The sequence below is a fragment of the Thermobia domestica genome, chromosome 16, assembly GCF_964235325.1.
Source record: "Thermobia domestica chromosome 16, izTheDome1.hap1.1, whole genome shotgun sequence".
Classification (NCBI taxonomy): domain Eukaryota; kingdom Metazoa; phylum Arthropoda; class Insecta; order Zygentoma; family Lepismatidae; genus Thermobia; species Thermobia domestica.
This window is the reverse complement of record NC_137469.1, coordinates 78,575,353-78,599,161: the sequence shown is the minus strand read 5'-3', so window position 1 is coordinate 78,599,161 and position 23,809 is coordinate 78,575,353. Positions and strand designations below refer to the sequence as shown.

General features: G+C 35.1%; 1 protein-coding gene across 1 annotated transcript in view; it reads right to left on the bottom strand.

The window, feature by feature from the left end:
* Positions 1-23,809, bottom strand: part of ca (RCC1 and BTB domain containing protein claret) — a 153,956-nt gene that overhangs the window by 16,202 nt on the left and 113,945 nt on the right. Inside the window, exons 19-25 of the mRNA XM_081742650.1 lie at positions 22,102-22,287; positions 18,751-19,284; positions 15,895-16,131; positions 14,800-14,985; positions 10,414-10,572; positions 8,386-9,210; positions 2,704-2,810 (exon numbers count right to left, since the gene is read on the bottom strand). Of these exons, the coding sequence (XP_081598776.1) occupies positions 2,704-2,810; positions 8,386-9,210; positions 10,414-10,572; positions 14,800-14,985; positions 15,895-16,131; positions 18,751-19,284; positions 22,102-22,287 (2,234 nt within the window). The remainder of the gene's footprint in view (positions 1-2,703; positions 2,811-8,385; positions 9,211-10,413; positions 10,573-14,799; positions 14,986-15,894; positions 16,132-18,750; positions 19,285-22,101; positions 22,288-23,809) is intronic.

Below are 23,809 nucleotides of genomic sequence, written 5' to 3'. Positions count from 1 at the left end.
GTACCGTCAAAGAAAATAAAAGCAATGAAACTTCCACCATGGTACGACAAAGAGAGATACCACACACTGCGGAATAAGAAAAGGGCTTGGGAACTGTGGCGTGCATTCCCAAATAAACATACTTATAAGAAATTTCCTGATATAAGACGTCCGCAAAAAAGCTACTGAGGTGCAAAAATGTAGATTATATTTCAAAAATTTTAGACACCAGCATCAACAACCTTAAACATTTCTAGTATCTCATCAGGTCTAGGTTCAAAGCTTCTACCATATCTCTTGTGATGTACACTGACAACTCAAATGGAGAGGATGATGAACGAACAGAAATTTTTAATGAATTCTTTTGTAACAAATTCTCAAGTGTGAATACACCATTCACTTTCCCCTCTCTTCGATCTGTTTGCTCATTCACGTTACCTCATATATATCTACCACTCCTCCAGAGGTTGAGTCACATTCTCCCACCTGAGGGAGCCTCAGGCCCTGCCAATATAAGCTTAGATCTTTCTGCATTCCACAGCATCTATTATTTCTTTTTCCTTTCGCTCATTTTTAACAGGTGTTTTATAGAAGGATTTCTCCCTCCTCTTGGAAAACAGCTTGTGTTTCCCCAATCTATAAATCAGGTCCGAAAGATCACGTGTCATCTTATAGGCCTATTTGACTTCTCTCAAACTATCCATCCTCTGCGAGAAAATTACCACAGATAGAGCTTTCAAATTTACGTCCGTATATTAACATAGCTCAACATGGTTTCGTGTTAAATATCTATTGCCTTACTAACCTAATAAACGCTTAATCATGCTATAAACAGGGTTTTCAACAATGCACAATCTGACACCATCTATTTCGATTTATTTAAAGCGTTCGATTTTATTTACCATCCTAATCTAATTTACAAAATCTCCAATAGATTCGGTATTCATGGGCAACTCTTATCCTTATTGAATAGCTACCTACTAGGTCGCACCCAGAGTCGTCTTGGCGGGATCGATTTTTATTCCTCCGCCTGTAACATCCGGAGTAGCACAGGAAAGTATACTTGGATACCTCATTCATTCTGTACACGGATGACCTGGCTAATTGCTTCAACTCAAACCTCCAGCAGTATCTTGTTATTTGCAGACGATTGTAAAATCTTCAGGGAAGTGAACAGTACTGAAGACTCCGACCTACTTCAAAATGACATAGATAACTTTTCCTCTTGGTGTACGATATAGCTCCTACAAGTGAATCCCGATTACAGCAGATCTATAACATTATCTCTAAAGAAAAATATTGTACAGATCTCATACAACATATAAGGTTCACCCATCACGAGAGTCAATAGTCATAAGGATACCGGAGTTACATTTGATATAAAACTAACTTTTACAGAACATTTAAACACTCACTAAGCAATCGATGCGTCTTCTAGGACTTTTATACAGATTAACAGATACACGAAACCTCTCTTCCTTAACAACGTTCTACAAGGCAATAATTTCTCCTAAAATGGAACATTGTTCACCTAGCTGGACAATGGCAGCTCCTACAAACCTGGCTAAACTCAGTTCTAAACTTCCTGGCAACAGTACATTTCAGAGTACCTTGCGCACATGCGATGACAAAACACGAACTGTTACGAACACTATATATTCAACTATCTGACACACATCATAAAATCAGTAATCCCAAATATCTGTATAAGCTCTGGTCCGAAACGCTATCCTTAGAACTGTACTCCCGAATTTCATTCAAATAAACATATAACACATCTTTTTCATATAGTACGACCTAAATTGTAAATAGTTCAACGCTCTCTGTTCTACAATCTTCTTAAGTTATACAACGAAATGTCACATAAACCTGTAGATTTATTTAATTTTGAAGCTACATATAACTCTACACTACGACGTAATTTTAATGGCTACATTGTAATCGGCTACAATATTGTTATTACTTAGATGTTATTTTATTATTATTATTATTATTATTATTATTATTATTATTATTATTATTATTATTATTATTATTATTATTATTATTATTGGCTTATGTTATCATCTCTTAGATTTGTTAGATATTCCAGTGTAAACTGGCATTTAGCTGTATCTGAAATTATGTTTGTAAATAAAATAAATAAATAAAAACTATGAGAAATAAGCTAGTAAATTATCCTACTTAAGATTAGATGAAAGATAGATATTTAGTTTTTTTTTTTTTTTTTTTAACATTACTGTGCTCAGATAGTTTCGAATGTGAATTAGAACTCTTCCAAGGAATACATACACTTTCTTCAAAACTGTTCAAGTTAAAAGGATTTAAGGATACACATTACATGAATGTCCCAAAAAACATATGTACGATAAAAGAGCGTCCAACTATAGGGGCTTTACTATTGTTGTAAACAAAGAATCCCAAAGTGAACATGGGAAAGCAAGTTACTTTTTAGAAATTAGCTATACACAACAATAAAAACACAAATAAATGACGAGTGATTTTCCTTTCACATCTGAAACGGCAAATTTTCGAACTATAACGAACTAATATTGTAACCGAAAGGACGGATAAATATCTATTCTTGACATTTTGATTCAACACCAGAAACTAGCAAGAAATACGTCAATGAAAACACTTAACAAATTTTCCTTTTATTTGCGTTTATATGATAATTAATTTATATTCATAAATGCATTTTATGAATAAAATTTCTGAACTTACCAGAATAACATTAATCCGAGAGGATAGAAGAATTTCGACATATGCCTCACCAGTAAGTTTTCCAAGTGATCTACTGGTAGAGAATGGCTCAGCCAGAATTTAATGCCCTGGAACAAATACAACAGACATTTTCTGAATTAGTAGATTAAATTTACATAAACATTTGCTGCAAATCAAACAATGTTATATCAACAAATAACAGGGTGTTTATTGTAACTAAAAAAAATTATGGAACAACAATATCATGTTGCACTTAGCTACACCATCAGAATAGGAACATGTAAACAGGGAATATTTTTCAATTTTATATTTTCTTTACATGATTTAAAAAAAAAATGATGTAAAAATCAATTAAACGAAAGGATAGAACAAAACAAAAAAATTACATTAAATCCAGATATGAAATGTTATATACCATACTTCAAAACTATTGATATAACTTGGTTTCATTAACAGGTTTCAGCACATACATATTGAGACTAATAATTTTGCAATTAAAATACATTACAGACTAACTGGTATCCTCACTCCAACAAAGATAATGCATATCTCTCTATTTACTTCAAATCTACTTTCCTGATAATTTTATATAAAGTAAATACATTTGTAGACATACAGTAAGAAATACATTTGTAGATAACTATTTTCTTGGAAAGTAAATCAAATATTTAACTAAAAGTTAATTATTGTTACCACGGAGAGTATATATTATTGTAAACAATAATATCAAGTATCATCAATAATATAATAATACACCGTATTAACTAACACATAGAATAATAATTATTAAAACTATGATTTTTTTCTTTAGAAATTAAGACACTCAATAGAGTAATATTTATTAATAATTGCTAATGAGCGTAAGGAACATATTCAAAATTATACTCCAAATTACTAACCTTGTAAAGGTTTGCACGACGACTAGATTAAAAATTAAGAAGTCGCTACAGAAATACGTACAAGGTTAGTAATTTGCCCTATAATATTGAGTAATGTTCATAAATGATCTATTACTTTACTATATTAGTACATTTCATTGAAAAATAAAAAGAACTCTTTTCTTCAATACCAGTCGTTTCTATCATATTTCCTAAGTTGATGTAAACACATTCCTTGACCGTTTTTGGTGGAAAATGAAATTTGGAATTAATTCCAAATTTGAGTGCAGTCATTTAAGTGATCTTCCTTGTTTGCGCACAAATGACATTGCAAAAACTGCAAATTGTGCCACTTTCTATGAGACTAACCCAACTTGCTGAACGTTTTAGGTACCTTGTTTTCATGCCAGGGGGCTGATTTCAACATATGATGTGCAACTATAATGTCCTCTGCAAATAATAGTTGGGAATTAAAATGATGACTTGTCTCGTTCGAGCAAAAACAACATTGTAAAAGTGTTCCTGGGTGTGTTGTTGTTCCCATGTTGTCCGTGTACTTTAATACTTGGGGATTGATAGTTTCACCTCACTTTCTTTCCTGTTGCTTACTTAAATCATCTTTTCATTTATACTACGAAATCTGTGAAGGTAATAAACCTATTTTTGATTAGGCTACTAGGGTCAAGTTTGAAACGCATATATAATTTTGTCAGTTCTATAATTCTTTATCATTTACAATTTTTTATCAGTTATAATTTGTTATGAATTATATAATTCAATTCAGTCAAACATGAGTCTACTGAGGGTGCTGACGCAGCGTTAATTACAGGATTTTAAGGTGGAAATTAGAAAAATTTACTTTTGTCCTGTTATGCATTCACAATTTCTTTGAACGGAATTACATTACTTTGGTTCAGCGCAGTCACAGGAGAGTTTTCCTTTTTACATTCATACAGAAGGTAATGTGTATGTTGCACGCGTTCATGCTCATGTCCAGTGGGCTCACAGATAATGAATTCAGATGCTTTTTTTTTTTTTTTAATTAAAGTTCTGAATTGTTTTCTGTTGTGAAATGGCAACGTTAACATTGGTTACCTTAATTTCCGTTTGCTCATTTCACAAGAATATTTTTCATTATTTCAGCCAATTGTGGAAAGAATGCGACTTCATCAGTTAAACTGTATACCTGAAATAATCCCCAACACTGAATTCCAATCACCTTTTGCTTCTTTCAAAATCTGCAGTATTTATTTTCCAGTTAAGATTAGTATATATCACGTAATAGGCAGATTCCTGATATGAACCGAAAGTTGCTAGGTAACGTTGCCAGTGATTAGTGATCTCGCGAAGGCGTGTAAGTGGAAACGAAAGCGGCCACCATTCTTTTTTGCAATCATTATTTGAGGACACTATTGTACATCATGTGTTGGAATCAGCTCTAAACCATGAACAATGAACATAAGGCATATACACACACGCGCGCGCAAAAACAGAGGGTTAGACTCATGCAAAAGTGTCGCGATTTTTTTTTTCAATATCATTTTTACACAAACGAGAAAGGTCACTACTCTTGTTTTCAACTATTATTTGCAGAAAACATTGGTGTACTTCATACGTTGTAATCAGTCCCCTGGCATAAATGTAAGTACCTTTAAAAAAAAGCGATGAGTGACGGCTTTCCATATATCCCATTATAAAATATGCAATGTTTTCCGTTGTTCAAGTTTTGCTTTTTACAGACTTAAATTTGATTTAAAATTTACAATATTTTTGTACTCTACACCGTAGTGAATTTTGTAATCCGCAAATTTCTCTTTCTTTCGACGGAGTTGTCCCCAAATCTGAATAAATGCACCCAATTTTGGAATTAATTCCAAATTTCATTTTCCACCAATCTTTTTTTTTTTTTTTTTTTTCAAACTTAAATTTCTTATGTATTCATTATTCAATGTTCACCTCCTTTTATACCTAGGTAACAAGCTACCAATCTAAGTTTTGCAATATTTCTCGAAAAATATTTTTTCTTCCATGTAAAACTTCGTATTTTACGACATGAACTAAGTTATATATTCTTAACATTTCTAGTCTATTTATCTTACTAGGGATGATTCCATATCGGGACCAAGTACTTGGATAAAATCTATACATCGCCTAAAAGCTCTTGCCATGAGAAGTACGAAACCGTTTTCAAATCATGGGCAAACTCGCAACCTGACCCTAAAGGGGCCAGTTTGTTAGTGTTTTTGACCATATGTATGGCATATCACGCGTAAGTACCTTAGCCCATCATCTTCCTCTTTGGCTCATTGTTAGAACGTGGCTCGGGCAAGGGTTTGATAAAATCACTTTGCATCCAAACGTACCCATTTGGTCAGTGTTGCCAACAAATTGTAAATACAATGTGGCAGATGATTTCTCTACCACTGGATATATATCCATATAACGTGGCATAAACGCTATTCGTCACTAGAAAAAAAATATTGTGGACGTATTCCTCTCTCAAGGACCCCAGTTTGTCAGTGTTGGCAAGCAATTGTAAAAATGAGAAGGTGTGAAACAGGTTCGTATGAAGAGATGATTATACATCAAGCTTGGGAGAAACATTACACGACACTATAGCAAAAAGACGTTGTGTGTGACCATTTCCCAACCATTCTACATTGTCAGTGTTGCCAACCAAATGTAAATATAACAATGTTCCAAATGGCGTGCTTGCAATTGAACGAATATATAACGAAGGTGACATATAACGAACTGGCCTCTTATAGGGTCAGGTTGGGAAATTGCCCGTGATTTGAAAACGGTTTCGTATTTCTCATGGCAAGAGCTTTCAGACGATGTATAGGTTTTATCCAGGTACTTGGTCCCGGTATGGAATCATCCCTAGTTAGTGATGTAAACATATATATATCAGCACCTGCTATATGATTCCATTATTTAGTACATAAGAATGCAGTATTTGCACATAAGTATCATATATATATATATATATATATATATATATATATATATATATATAATAAGTAAATGTAGTGGGTTGTAAATGAAGTAGCAGCAACACACTCGGGAGGCAAATATACGCATTATTATACTCGGCAAGGGCTGGATTTTGTCCAGGTGTGCAGGACTAAAAGTTTAGGGAAAGCGAGTAGTTGAGGTGCTTTCTGTTCGTGATTAAGTTTGCTAGTTGTGTGAGGTGCCCTAAAGCATATTATCGAACTTGAATAGCGTTCTTGGATTAAAAATCCAAGTGACCTATGGCAAAAATGCATGTCAGCAACCTGATACGGTAGTGCAAGGTGTGGAACGATGCGCTACCGTATCGCAAGGTTGCACAATAGTCAAGGCGTTTCGTTCAGGCCTCGAGAACTTATCAGTCTGAATTCTTAGCAGTTTTCTATCCGTTACGAAGGAGCAGATGGAGTGATTGTGCACGGACTTCCTGAAACTGAAAATCGCTGGGCTGTTAGGGAGATATCCGTGGAAGTTGAGTTTAGTCATGAAATTATGGTTCATCCTGAAGGAGAAACTGTAATGTTCGTTTCATGTCGCAGGTACAGGGACCCAGTGTTGACCAGGTTGCCCTGGAACATCCGCCGTATTCGACAAACTTCGCCGTGAACTTCTGTGATTCTGAACTATCTCCATGGTCGAGAGGACTTTTCAGAGGCACGAGGTTTCCAGATATTCCGTACCTGCTTATGCGCTGTAAGGCGGTCCATTACAGAGATCAACGAAACATCACCATACAATGACTACCACGGATTTGGAAAACAGTGCATGGTAAGCAGAAGATTACATTAGAGATGCAATGAGGCCGGTCTTTATAATGGAGGTCTGTCATAAAACAGACAGTTATTTTTAAGAAGAAAAAACGAAAATTTTCAATTTATTTGAGTTCTTAAGTTCCTGAAGGTTATACATCTTTTCATGTGTGTCGTACATGCTGCCTAAATTCAAACTGGCACACAAGAAAAAATTATCATAAACCAAGAAACAGATACAACTCTATACTTGTTTTGGCATAGAATTTCGCTGCCACTTCGTTCCGTGTTCGGGAAACACTTTATTGTAAGATTCAGATATTCTATTAGAACCTAATGTAAGTCAGTTTACAAAATTAAGCCATAAACAGCCATCTGGGGTAGATGTTAGTTTCACGGTAGAGAAGGTTCATTATTTACAGCTCTTTATATCGTATTAATATATCTGAAATAAGAAATTTGGGAATAGTATGCATAAATTCTAAATGATAATTTTGTCCCACGAAGTTTAACTACTACATTTTTAGAACAACCGTTGCTAACATTATTAAATTTTCAGTAAAATATTTTTTTGTGCGTTACTCTAATAGCTGTGCGCACAATTCGTTCGAATGAGGATAGCAATTGCGTCCATCTATCTGCTCTCTCTTTTCCTATCGAGTGATCGATTACCCTTATTACTGAATTTCTTATATCTTTTTTTTTCTTCAGAACACAGTAATTAAATGCTGTTTCGTGTTGTAATGTGTAAAGAAAGGTAAGACGTACTACCATTATTTCTTCATTAAAGTTAAAATGTTTAAAGGTGCAAGATTTCTCAGCCAAAAAAGAAGTGAGAAAAAAAATCGGTTCTGTTTGAGCCCTTGCATCTCTAGATTACATCAAAGGCCTGTAATATGATTGTGAACGTCTGTTCAATACCATATATGTATTAACTCTGTTTCCAGTACTTTGTTTACAACACAGAAATGGTCTTGGCAAGATTGATTGACAATTTGATAGACCGTGAGATAACGAATTAAACGTACGGTTAAACTTACCTGTTCTAACAATCTTCTCATCATCGTATGACTATCTTCTTCCATCACAGATACGTAATATTCCACTATTTGAGACGCCTGTTGAACTAAGCGATTCTTTTCTTTGTCGAGATTATTGGCCGATATATTATCTTTATTATGTGCTTTCTTGTCATTGCCTACAGTCTTTTTATCAACTTTGGTAGCATCATTTGCTTTTGAGCTATTCCTATTATTTGCAACTTCTTGATACTCTGTCACAATCTGTGGTTCAGGTGTTTCAACAGAATTCTTCTGTGGCTCTTGAGTATCGTTTATTCTTTGAGATTCAGTTTCAATAGTTTGATCTTCCACGCGCTGATTTATAGTATGTGCTGGACTTTCATCATTATTAACTTTATTTTGGAGTTCAGGTTTCATACTACAATACAAGTATTTTCTTTCTGACATTTGTTCCTTCCCACCTTGAATTGCAAACGCGTGTATTTCTTGGTCTTTGCTGCTATCTTCAGTCTGTGTGCTTGCATTATTTTCCGTATTTTCAGCAGGCTTTCCCCCAGTGTTCTCTTTTACATTTACAATTTCCGTCGAAGAACTGTCTACCGTTCCAGGAGATGCTTCCATATCTGCTTGAGGTTTGACAGTGTTTTCTTGGTTGTCACTGGAGTCATTCGTTTGATTATCAGTAATTACACTGTTTCTTTCTTTACTATTCGGCAGTGCATTATCAAATGAGGAGGTAGAACTCAATGCAAGAGCTTTCAGTTGGTAGGCTAATGCTAAATGGTAGTTTCTATCTAGAGCTGCCAATTTAGCTGCGGCTTGGTAATTTTCCAACTCCAGACACTGAAAAATATTTATTACAACAGATTAGTTTAATGTAGTTGTAATTACCCTCAATTTTATTTAATACTGTTTAAATTCGAAAAAATGAAATGAAATTCATAGTTTTATTCCACGGTATCGTCTTTAGGCTAAAGAAGACAGATCATTAATGAAAGTGTATCAATAAGAAATAATTGATGGAATGACAATGTGGGAGGAAACGGAGAATGCAAGAAAACCCACGGACACGATGCCGTTCTTAACCAGCAACAGGGACTCCTCGCACCACAGATGAACTCTCTATGATTGAGCCCCTATGGCCTTGTTGGTTCAGAAAACACCACAGAATCCTTTCAATCTCTTATCTTTCTGTTAAATTATTTATACTAAATTTGTTTTGTCTAAAGGTGGATGCTGTCCCATTTACTAATATAGCTACATGCAAGTTTTTAATATAGGAGGCAAGACCGTTATGCAAGAATAGAGTAACCAATTTCTTTATTGGTTCAAAAGGAATAAAAAATAAATAAATAAATAAATAAGTGAAAAACCAAAAATTGGGAGTTTTACAGATAAGGCTGTGAAATATGATATGAAGTATTATGTATCCAAGTATTAGGCAATTAATATTACTGCAATAAAAGACACTTGGCTTCTTATACTGTCAAAAACCCAAATTTTTTATAAATAAACTCATTTAAAAGTGATTTGCAACGGCAAAAATTCTACTGTCTATAATAGCTTTTTATTGTGATTTAAAATACTTTCGTCTAAACTCAATAATGTATGCAAGCTTTTAAATCAACACATAAAATAATAGTAATAATAACAATTTCACTTCGAATAATAATAATAATAATAATAATAATAATAATAATAATAATAATAATAATAATAATAATAATAATAATAATAATAATAATTATTATTATTATTATTATTATTATTATTATTATTATTATTATTATTATTATTATTATTATTATTATTATTATTATTAATATTAATATTATTAGACAGTTCGACAGTTTCTGTGCCACTGAAACTGCTGTCATTCAATAGTATAAATCATACGTTCATACGGGAGAACGACTTGATTCAATGAACTATCAATTGGATTCTGCCGGAATGAAGTGTACACAAAATTTTGAATTTTATATAAATGTAACTTGATACTCTTTTTGGTCAAATTAATAATTTTGAAAGAAAAGTATAGAAGCTTACCTTGTTAAAAATCTGCGTCTTATCATAGCATCCAGTAAAATGTTCTATTACGTAATGAAGTGTACGTAGACCATATGGCACCTTATCAATACTTCGTAAAGATATCATGTGATGCAATCCTTGTGATCTCTGCATCCATTTCTCGCTTTGTTTTTTCACCTAGAACAGATTTCAAAATATTATCGGACAGAGAACAAGAAATGAACACATCAATGAAATTAAATAAAGATTTCAAATCAGCAAAAAAACGAATGATTACTATTACAAGCTAGCTCCTCTGATGTGCATTTTGATTAGCGATCGAAATCTTTACCAACTCATACCGAACCATTTAGTTTTGTACATTAAGATATGATTGAATCCTATCGATAGGAAGTCATCAACGATTGGAAATCGCTCCTCTCGAAACTGATAAATTAGATCTCGTTCACTTTCTAAGCTCGTTTGTGAATCTATTTCGTAAACATTACACAAACGACGAAACTATTTTGTCTCGTCAGTAAATACATCATTCAACAAATCACTAACTTCTGTGACCTAATTAAAGATTTTACGTTCTATTCTCACAAGGTATGGCAGTATGCTTCACATGCCATACGCTACCTGATCATAATAAATTATTTGTTAAATCTCATATGAGAATCAGTAGCTAATAAACGACACTAACATGCATAGACGAGGCCATTCCATGAGATAATCTGCTTACAGAGGTACGTTACAAATAATCAGAACGTTTTATTGGACGCCAGTCTATTAAGCTCACCAGAATGAGTGAGATTTTAATATCTCTATACTATGCACACATGAAAACGAAATAATCATTGATGAACTGTTCAAGTGATACGCTAGCTATTTCCTGGTAGTTCCATGTTAAAGACCACATTTTTAAACTCACCTTACACAACCACGCTGAGAATGTATTAACAGGTACAACTATGAATTTAGTGCACAACAGACAGCCAACATTACAACTAAATTACATTGTTATTGTCAAACAAATGTACTTTACATGTATGTTATTGGAATGAAGTGGAAATATGAAACAAGGTACTTCCAAGAAAATAATAATAATAATAATAATAATAATAATAATAATAATAATAATAATAATAATAATAATAATAATAATAATAATAATAATAAATACCAAAAAGCAGGTTTCAAAAGTGTACTGTAAACTCCTTCGCTAAAGACTTCATTAGATAGGAAGAATAGGGGAAAAAAAATAAAACTTTCAATTTAACGTCCCACGTTATGCCCTTTAGGCTAAGGGAGACGCTGATTAAAGCAAGTGGATAATGATGGAAGAATGGATGAAATGACAATGTCGAATGAAAGGGGTACCCTGAGAAAACCCATGGACATGATGAAAAAAAATAAAGAACAGAGAAGTAGCTCGGATTCGATTCCCGGCGAGGGTACATGTGGCTCGGATTCCACGTTAAGCTATAGGTTCATCATACAGCCTTGGTGCTCAAAGGGATACTGAACTACTATTCAACAACAAACAGAAGCAGCTACGAAGAACCCTCTGTTTCAACACGGAGCTGACCTGGATGCTTGACGGAAAATCATTTTACCACATTATCCACGAATCACTCCTCTGGTCTTTGTTATCTCTAATATTCTATCTCACTGCATTTAGCCTTTTCTCACATACTTTCTTTTATCTTTGTCATTTTTTCCTTATTTCTTACGATTTCCCCCACATATTTTTCATTCTGCATTATTTCTAATTTTAAAGAGGTTTGGTTTACCAAAACTCCTTGATATATTCACCCTGTTTGTCAGTTCAGGAGACAAAAAGTTCCCAAGAACTACTTGATGGACTACCATGAGCTTTGGGTAGAATGCAGAGGGTTAAAACTTAGAAATGGAGTTCGTTTATGGAGGTGATATTCAAACCAGAAGTGGTGGAAATGAACCTTTTCCGGTTTAAAAAAATGATCACTATAGAACGAGAACGATAATAGGTAGCAAGAAGCGGTTTCCTGCAACCAATTAAGTGTTCCAACAATACATTATATTTCCATCTTTAACTTGCTATTAAAACTGGAAGGGTGTCTACTAAAATTCCAAAATGAAATTTCGTGACTTTTTCGTAACCTTTTCTTTACCAAATCATACAGTTTTCTAACATTTTGAAGAGTGAATTTGGGTGCGAATTAGGCCGAGCTTGCGATTTGGTAGCGTCTAAACCCGACCATAGAAATTTTTGGTGGTGAATTTTGACGTTTTATAGAGCAAAATTTTCCAATCTGTACTTACATTTCTACAGTTTAAAAAAATCGTGACCCAAAAGCTAAATTTCGTGACTTTTATGACCATTTTCTGATTTCGTGACTTTTTCGTGACATTCGTGACTTTCGTGACCGATAGACACCCTGGCAAATACTACGCCATACAAACCAAATTCCTTCACATGGTGTCCACTGTTTATTTACAGCCGACTATTTAATTATTATTATTATTATTATTATTATTATTATTATTATTATTATTATTATTATTATTATTATTATTGTTAATATCTGTTACTTCTTGTTAATCTCTTTATTAACTTGAGGAGCACGCTCAGCGGAGTGGTAGAGCTCTTACCTCTGCTGCCTAGGTCGATCCCAGTTCATGTTGTTTGTAGTGGACAACATCGTGTCCGTGGGTTTTCTTGGCGTTTTAACGTTTCCTCCTACATTCTCATTGCAATTCCTTCATCATTATTCACTTGATGATTATTCATGGTTCTTTCATAATTATTCTAAACCGAGAAAACCCACAAACATGATGTTGTCCACCACAAATTCATGAACCCTGGATCCCTCGCACCCCAGGTGAGCGCTCTACCACTGAGCCATCGTATCACTCATGGCAGTGATCACAACATGGTACCCATGAGACATCCCAACTATGTTATACAGGGTGTTCACGTCATTCCACAGTGCTCCATAGCATTTTGATCTGGAGGCCTAGTAGGCCAGAGTAGAAGGCATACAAGGTAGAATGCAACTTTCCGCCTTGGCACTGAAATATAGCACCGCTGGTAATAAGTCGTTCATGGCATATTGTGCCATCTATGGAAGTAATAATGTATCAGTTTCAATTGTCTAGCTGCGTCAGTTCGTTGGAGACAGTAAATTGAATCAGTCGTTGTGCGTTGAGCTCGCATTCTGCATGACAATGCTCCAGTCCATTGAGCTATTGTTGCCACAGCTACAGTGCTAAATCTGGGCTGTGTGGTGGGTGATGCATCTCCTCGAAATCAGTCTTTCACTGCAACCTTGCCAACAACAGCCGTTTGGACTGGATAATTATTATGCAATATGTGAGCTTAACATTGAAATAACTGCCTCCAATAAACTGACTGATGCAGCTAGACAGTTGAAACTGATAAATTATTTCTTCCATAGATGACATTATATGCCAAGAACGTCTTATTACTGGTGGCGTGATATTTCAATGGCAGGCCGGAAACGTTTGGAAATACCCCGTATATCGAGTAGAATATGATAGGTTAACCTGCTGGAAGATGGGTCCCACAAAGTGTCCAGACAGGGTCGAACGACAGATTAACGATGTCACAACCGTACAACGCACTAGTAAAACTCCACTGAATGAAAAGTCAGAGGAAACCGAGATGATAGTTTATTGCCCTCATACAAGAATGCCCGGTGTGAGTTTGTATGGCAAATAGAAACACAGGCTAGACTTCTACGGAAACTCACATATCCGTTGCCGTGTCTGGCATAGAAATGACTCGAATCGCTGAATACCCATCGCCCTTCATTCGCTTCGCCACTGTAGTCGTTCCCGATACTACCAAATACATTTTCGGCAATAAGCACACGTCACTGCAGCAAGACATGTCAGTGAGAAGTGAATGTGTATACGCAGACCTGTTTCAAACAATTCATTGTTTTTTGTTCCTGGACTCATATGAAGGGTCACAGTGGTTTTGACTGCACTTTTGTCGGCATCCTGTCAGTTAGGAAGGATAGAACAATCCTCCTATTATATGGCCACGCTTGAAGTAACTTCAGCCTAATAGGCATTCGTTGGCACTGCAGACAAAAACTGATCCAATCACAATAGATTCACATCCACAACTATACTCATTATGTTACCCGATACTTCGACCTCTTCCACAAATACTTCGGCCAGTTTGTCCTCTACAAACACTCATCTGTGGTGCGTATTTTGTCCGAATCGGATGATGTCCATGGTATGTCCTTAAATAAGTTTCACAAATTTGTATTCAAGATTACCAATGCATTATGATTCAAGCTCCAATTTTTAGTTTATAAATTTATTAAATATATTTTACAATTTTTTAACAGATTATAGCAAAGAAAAACATACTACACTGCTTAAGGTAAATGGTAAAGAACTTACCCAAGCAGCTTCATCATACATGTAACCGCTTCCAAAACATGCTGCGGGTGGTAAACCAGGTACTTCTTTGGGTATGTCACAAGAATTTTGCATTCCATGCGGAAGCTTTATGACTCTCTTCGTAGTCTTTAACATTACTAGCTTTCCTTCCAAATTTTTGTTATCATCCTGAGGTGGTCTGCCCAGCTTAGAGAAAGAAGCAAAAACACATTTAACGAAATCCTACAATAATGTATTTTATTTCGGTTACATATAGAAAGTCCACTTCAGCAATGAAGAGCTGAAACCATGAAATTTTAGAAATACGCATTAGAAATCGATTAGACTTTATAAGTATGCATCTACACGTATTAATATCACACATTATTGCACAAGGATTTTCAATACTTAAAAATGGTAATAGATAAGCTTCCAAGGAAACTGAGCCTTCACTGCCTTACGTACATACAAAATTTTCCATTATTTAACCAGGATAATTGAAATGAAAATGAAATCTTTGAGTTTAACGTCCCACGATTGCCCTTTAGGCTAAGAGAGATGATGATTAAAGCAAGTGAATGATGACTGAAGAATTGGTGAAATGAGAAAGTGGCAGGAAACGGGAGTTCCCCGAAAAAAAGCCCACGGACTCGAAATTGTCCACTACAAACTTACTTGGCCGGGATCGAACTAGGGACTTCACGCACCAGCTACCATCATATCATAATTATCATTGATGTTCTGATGAATACAGGTTTAATGTACATAAATATTTATTAAAATCCGGCGATCATAATGTTTTCTAACAACCACAAATCTCAACTATACGGAATAATCCTTCTCCATTTTGTTGCGAATGAAAATAACTTTCGTACCCGTGCTAAAATGAAAATACAAACTTTTAACAAAATTAATTTTATATTTCTTTTATGCAAAGAAATAGACTAGAATGTTAAACATTACAAATATCTAGTATTTCCTACTAAGCAAACTGAAATACAGATCTACAATTTCTCATTCTTTTGACTAACAAAATCATATATTCTGATAAAAATTACAGTCATAATCAGCTCATATATACATTTTTAATACTTAAACCATGCATATGAATCATACCTGGGCCTGCGAGTTGTTTCCCCACACCCATATTTTCCCTCCACTTTCCAAAGCAGTTGTAAATTCACAGCCACAAGATATGTGTACAAATTTTTTATCCGATAATGTCGATATAGGAGTTGGAATTAATACTTCTTTTCTGGATCCATTACCCACTTGTCCATCAAGATTTCTTCCCCAGCCATAAAGCACTCCATCTCCTGTTACCAAAGCTGAATGATGGCAACCACATGAAATCTGGAATACAGAACAAGCAACAATAGCACTATATGAAAATACTACTTCATATCAGTGTTAATTCACCACTATTTACATTCATAATTATTCAATTTACAGATTTCGTAATACTGCATTTCAAACACGAAAAGAGAACTTTTACTGATTTACGAAATAGTATCGGTAAGTTTCCGGTCAATACTTGCTGTGAAAGTAGTTCCAGAGCTATATACTTCAGTATTGTAGAGATATATGGTTTTGGGTCATATTATTTTGATAGAAAATCAAAGTCATTCAAAGTTGTATTAAAATACTGAATTATAGTAATGAAATGTTGTTATGTAGTATAAACACGTGCTTGTGTTTATTTGGTGACGTATGTCAATAATTTGTAAATGCGTTAAATGTAATTGTTGTGTTATGGCTAGACGCTAAGTCGTCAGTTTACATATTTATTATGATTTGCAATGTTGTGTTTAAAAATAATGAAATGTCATCAATGTGAAACTCTGTACGTAACAGTGACACACTTTGACTGTGGCATAACCGTCAGACTTGCAGAAAATTGTTGGTCTGGGAATTTGGTCACGATGTAATTCGGGTGAAACCAATGTTTTACCAATAGCTGAGATAAACAAAAGATCAACGAAGAGAATTCCAGAATGTCTGGAAAGGAGAATAAAAACCTCTGGTCAGAGAGGATTAGGAGCAGAAGTGGAGGATCGTTAGAGAGAACCACTTGAGAGCTCGTCGCAGTTGAGTAGTCAGCTGCAAGTCCAATTCAGCGGAATAGATCTAGGAAGATCTATCATTTTCTATTTTCAACCATTAACTTGGAGTATGGTTGGGTTATAGTCGGACTCTACAGTTCGCCGACTATCTGCAGTGGAAGAGATCCTGTATCATAGAACATCAACATCCAGTACAGGCAGTCATTAATCAGCAAGGTATGTGTATCTCAGCTATGTACGAATTATTCGTGACGGAATTCTTAGATGCAGTCGATATGTGATCTGACGTGTTATTCTCACTCAACACTAACATACATTCACACTTGATATTTTGAATAATACAGTTATTTAAATGAAAGCTCAATTTGTGTGGTTTTTCTCTGCTCCCACTTCGAACCTACTCATTTCAGATGGTGAGTAGTAGCGATCTCCAAGCGTCAATCATAACGTCATCCCCATGCAAATTAGGCACGACGTGAGGAGGTTGTTACTATATACATTGCAGGACATTGAAGGTCACTGCCCCCAGCCTACTGTGTCATTCTGCCAGTTGAAGTCGTACTGCTCTCTTACATTCCATGAGCACATGCGCTTTTGTGATTTGTGAAGAGCTATTTTCCGATCCTTACAAGCTGCTAAAATCTTCCGAAATGTTCTGTAACGCTTTTGTCAAACCCCTAAGGACATTTGAATTTTCTAAAGGCAGGCACATTTTAGAAAATAGCATCAACTGTGAGTCTACCCAGGGTACTAACTCAGGAAAACCTATTGCCAGAAATATAAAATGAAAATTGCTGCTCTCACATAACTAGAATCTGTTCTAGAATCTATTAAGACTACTTTACCAGATATTTGTCAATAATTGGCTAAGGATTATGGTAACGTCTCGTTGAAACCTCCTGTACCCATTAATATGCGCCTTACCTAGCTTCTTATGATATCATTTTTTATTCAAACTGAAAACTATATTCTATAGACTGAAGGGAACGAACCAATAGCAAATGATTGATTATTGATAAATTGATAGAATTGGAATGTGAACGGAAACTGAAGAACTTTCAGAAAACCCACAATCCGATGATTGCACACGCCTAGGATTGAACCAGAGTCCTTCGCATCATATGTGAATCTGACGGATCTATTTCAACATTACTAATGAAATTCGACAGAATTCCACACAGTACGGATGGCATGTAGGATAAGGAGATTCACAATAGTTTTGAGGAAGGAAACAGCCGCTGGCATTCATTTTGTTAATTCCCAAGAGGACCACCTTGAAGAAATTCAAAATTTACACTGCACACGAGTATCCAGTAACATAAGAATTTAAACTTATATTTTCCTTTCTTGAAAATGCTATTTTAACAGCTGATGAATAATTTGGAAGTTTGTGTCTTCAAATATTCAAATTATTTCTCCTATGCATTCTGATAGACATTGTGTTTCAAAGTTTATCTAATATTTCAAAAGAATTACATATAAATTTAATATTAATAACACACATACATAGTAACAGCTATTCTTGGAATAATACCAAAGAAAAGAAAACCTTGAAAAGGTATGTATAAAGATTTACCCAAAAACGAAAGTAAATTAAATTGAAAACACACTATTTCTTTGTGCGTTGGATATTAACACTGCAGAAAACCGGCAAAGCCTTAGAAACACTAGCCTAAAAAATGGCTTTATTTGAATCTTGCAGCGACAATTCAGTGAAACTTACTAAAGTTTGCCACCACTAATTTCGAAGGAGACTGTCTAAACAACTGACCAAATTAATAAATATATAACACATGATTATATATTTATTTTGGTTTCATAAAGAACGGCCAACTTAGGTACACTGTCAAGGTATGGACGACTTTACACGTATTATTGATCTGATAAAAGCGATCAAATTTTAACGTACCTGAACAATAGGGCCTACAACAAGAGATGTATCCACAAGCTGGGGAGACAAATGGGCCTGATTTTCCTCGCATTGCAGATGAGCGGGATGAGTATCAACTGATGATACATTGGCAGCTGGCGTTGGCTGGTCGTCATTTAAACTTTGAGTACTCTGACTTTTTTCAGTCGGTTCTTCTGAATTAGAACTCACACTAAGATTTGTGCTAGGTGCGAATTCTTTTAATTCCACACTCGGACTACAAATTTCGGTAATCGGTAACGTAAAACAGTCTTCTTGAGGAACCGCCGTTTTTACTGGAGAATCCGGAATATCAACTTTCGGCTTATTGTCTATAGATTCCGGCTGAATAGAGGACTCACATTCAGTTTGCTGAGTATCACTGTTTGGTGGCACCACTACGTTCCCTGAGTAGTTTATCAACTGCTGTTGCTGTTGATTAATGCGGGCCTTCTTATGCGCCTGAGCCTGCAGGCGCAATACTTGAGGACTAGAACCCCATGTGTATACTTTATTTGAGACTCCAACAGCTAACTGGAATGAAAGAAAAAAATATTTATATGCGTATTTATAAGATAATACGCAAAACATAATTACTTCACAACCTGAAGAAAGAAAGTAACAATTTAAAAGCCGTACAAAAGAGAATATTCATAATGCTACCAGTCGACGAATATATTGAATTTAATGACTTAAGAACTGAAAGAATTACATGTTGAAGGCTAGGTAAAAAAAATGAAGTATTTACACTTCAACAAGAAAAAAACATTTAGGTAAATTATAATACTAAATTTATACAGATACTAAAGGGTGAGAGTCTCTTTTAATTTTCACAAATAAACAGGCGCTGAAAATTATTACCTTGAGTACTAAGCGCTTTTGAATACGAGAAACTACTGCTTGAACGAAGCTGGAAAAGATACCCAGTAAGACGGATGTGTTTACCTTTTCAATTTCTTGTTTTTCACGTTTTTTTTTTTTTTTTTTTTTTTTTTTTTTTTTTTTTTTTTTTTTTTTAACGATACACTACATCTTTTAAGATTCTCTACAAGTAGAAATCTAGGGGATGTTCAATTTGTCTTATCTATTGTCCTGGTAAACTCACACGAGGTAAGTTCTTAGGTCTTGGTGCTAACGTAGTGGCACATGGCACACCATCTTGGTCGAAGTGCAATTCAATATTTTTGTAAAGTGCACGACAGTTGAAATGGATGTACGTAGTTCGTCTGTATGTTTAGGTACGTTTGAGCAGTAAGTTTTAAAGAAAATTCAATAAGCCTCTGGGTAAAAATTCGGATCTTTTCTTGTGAATATCACAGACAATACTATGGGATTCGACTTATCACGAACAGTACAATTGTCAGGCGTGTCGGGCCTTCTGTTGAAAACAAACGTCTCCATTATCATTCTACTTCAACATTCTTAAATTTGAAACAGTAATTAAAAATTGAATCCTAATCCTCGAACAATCGTGGCTCTGCTTTTTTGTTTGACTATTCTGCTGATCGCATGAGAACGCTAACATTTTTTTGAGAAAACATCACGTTATACACACTGCTACTGTTGATCCAACTCTTCGACCCATATATACTTATATGCTCATACACATTCATATATTTATATTCATAAGTGACCATATAGTCGTCAGCAAAAGTGCATACTTCCCCTTTATGTTGTCAATAACTTAAAACAATATATAAGTTTAAGTGCATGTACAGAGAATTAAGTTTTCTCCCCAGTACATAAAACTACTGAAATTGGTAATTTAGTTTTGAGATCAAGAAAAAAAAAAAAAAAAAGAAAAAAAAAAGAAAAAAAAAAGCAGGGCAATTGGGAATTATGCACTTTTCTCGTAGCTATAAGAGAACTTAATTAATAAATATTCCTTCCAGAGCCGTAACTTAGACTTTTCTGGGGGAGAGCAAACATTAATACGCGTATTTGAGCCCCCTAGAAAAAGCTGTTTCTCAAAGCCATACGCATAAAAATTATTTCTAGGGCCCTTAATAGTAGACATTTTTTACTGAAATGGGCCTAAGACTCATTTTTGTTTTATTTACGTTTTGTGTGCTGTTTTGTTTATGTAATGTAGTGAACCTGTTTGATGCTTCATTTATAATTTCATGTTCGTATCATATATGGAGTAAGAAAATTTTGTCTTAAAATGGGACCCCCTCAAACAGCGGGGAGCTTTCCTTGGGAGGTAGTTGCCCCCATGCCCCCCACAGATTAAGGCCCTGATTCCTCCGTAAATTTAACGCTGATTATCTGAAGTTAGATGGAATGGCTACCATGTCGCTTTCCCGATGTTTAAACTTCATAAGATCAATGATACGAGATTTTGTTATGTTACACCTCTTGAAACAGACCCCAGGTTTTGTACAATGTCAAGGAACACAATTTATTTTTCCTGAGGCAACAATACTACATTTCTCATATAGCAATGAAAGCCACTGAAATTAAGTAAGTTATCTCCTTTTACACAGTGGACTTGGCTCTGACTTTGATCTGCTCGTATAGCTTAAAACATTCCCCCTCTTGAATAAAGATTTTTATTAGCTAAAAGAAGAGTTCTGAAAAGCACGAAGATTATGCGGCGTGCCGCTTTAAGTATAGAGATTATCCGCCGTGGACCTGCCTTGAGGCAAGTCACACATGTTACGGCCTGCATGAGAGGTCTCCTTGAACAAGTGCACCTACACAGGTCGACAGGACGCCGCAGCGTATATGGGGCATGTTCCGGCCTCTGTTATTCTCAGTTGACTTCACTATGGCATCGAGTGAAGACGACGATGTACTGGCATTGATGAGCTTTTCATTAATCATAAAAAAATTAAAAAGAAGAAAAAATAGACAAGAAGAAAATATACCTAAAATTACTCTATGGTTATTTCAATGATCAAAAAAGAGAACACGGTTACGAGAAATAGTATGTCTCAGTTATGAAAGATTATCAGTAACTCTGAGATTTCTTAGAATCGCAAGAAATTATGACAAGCAAGAAACTGGACCATACGACGTCACTTGAGTGCACATTAAAAAATAAAATACAATAAATAAAGTTTTCGATTTTGGTCCAGTAGCTTGCTCAAGTTCAAAAAGTTGCACAGGTCTATTCACATACATGCTCCGGTCGACCTCAATATGTGTGGCTTGCTTAACGCAGGATCTGAGCCACAAAACTTCCATTACGAATTGAATCGAAGTCTCCCGCACGGAGGATGAGGGTACTTAACCACAAAATGAAAATGATATAGTTTGTTTTCTACTTTATTTCGAGAAAATTTTAAATTCACCTACATAACTACGATTAGGCATGAAAATACGTAATTACGTCGTATAAATACTTACGTTATGGAAATATCCAGTTGCAATTAAGCTTATCTTTTCAGGTAATTTAACAAGTACAGGACGCGAACTTTTAGTTACCAAACACACACCAAGTTGTCCAAAAACCGATGAACCAAATGTATACACTTCACCATCTGCAGTCAACACAGAACTATGTCCATGGCCACCACAGACCTGAGATACCACCTAGAAAATCATTAATTATGAAAAACAATAATTTATATGTAATACATTACACTACGCTGAGAAATTAATTTTTTTGAAATAATTCCCAATAACGTAACTATAAACAATACATTATAGCAAAACTCCTCTAATTTCGGACAACTGGTTCTCTGAAACTGTTCAACTTACAACGGTCTCCAAAAAAGAGACGTTAAGCTTACTTTACATTAATGTCATCTACTTAGAGAACGAGAACTCGTATCATAAGGGTAACAACATAAATAGTTGCACTGATTTGCTTCTATATCAATAATAATAATAATAATAATAATAATAATAATAATAATAATAATAATAATAATAATAATAATAATAATAATAATAATAATAATAAGAAGAAGAAGAAGAAGAAGAAGAAGAAGAATTTTTATTTTTCATCATTTTTTAATTTTTACGTTTCCTATTTTCTTATTCTATTCTGATTATCCGTAGAGTTTTACTTAACTCCAATATGTAGAGGCCCGAGCGGATTATGAGAGCAAATATATGCAATTAGTTTGTCCTACAGGGTGTGTTCACAAAGTTTCAAGACTGGTCTGAGAATACAAAATGTATTAAACATTTTTGTACAGCGAACTAAAATTCTTCAAAATATGACCCTTGGGCATCAACACACCGCGGCCAGCGTTTTTTCCATTGTTCGTAGGCTCCCTGGAAGTCTTCGCGCGCAAGGCTGTTAAGGGACCTCATCGAAGGTGCCTGGACCGCTGGAATCGTGTCAAATCGCTTTCCTTTCAGGACTTTCTTGATCCGAGGGAACAAAAAAAAATCGTGGGGAGTGAGGTCGGGGCTGTAGGGGGCTTGCGGTAGTGTTGCCACGTTGAACTTAGTCAAATCTTTGGCGGCGGCGAGAGACGTGTGAGAGGGCGCATTGTCGTGGTGAACAACTCAATCGTCTTTGATCTGTGGGCGGACGCGGTGCACTCGATCCTTCAAACGGCAGAGCACTCCAGCGTAAAACTGACCTGTGACACACTGTTCGGCAGGAACAAACTCTTTGTCGATCAGTCCTTTAGCAAATCAGTTTTTGACGGAGGCCAATGACACGCACTCATTTCACTAGCGACCTTTTCACTCCAACGTCTCGGAGGCAACTGACGCGCGTGCGCTTCGTTAGCTGACACCTCCCACTACCTCACTCTGTCGGTTGAACAAGAATGCGCGCGCCCCCCACCTCAGGAAAACATCAGTCGAAGCTTTGTGAACAAACCCTGTATGCGATTATGTTTCTAGCATAACAATTGTAAACATTTTCTTTATAGTTTTGTGAATATAAAGTATCACATCAATAACAAATGGACGCTAAATATTAAATACAGTATTTTTCTATTCTAAGTCAATCATCACTACACCAATTCAATACGCGTAAAATTCATGTAGACACAAATTACAAAATTAATAGAAAACATAGTATTAACTTAAGATCCCCTCAAATGCAGATTTCTAACAAGAATATTGTGAAGTTTGTAATAAGTATCTGTCA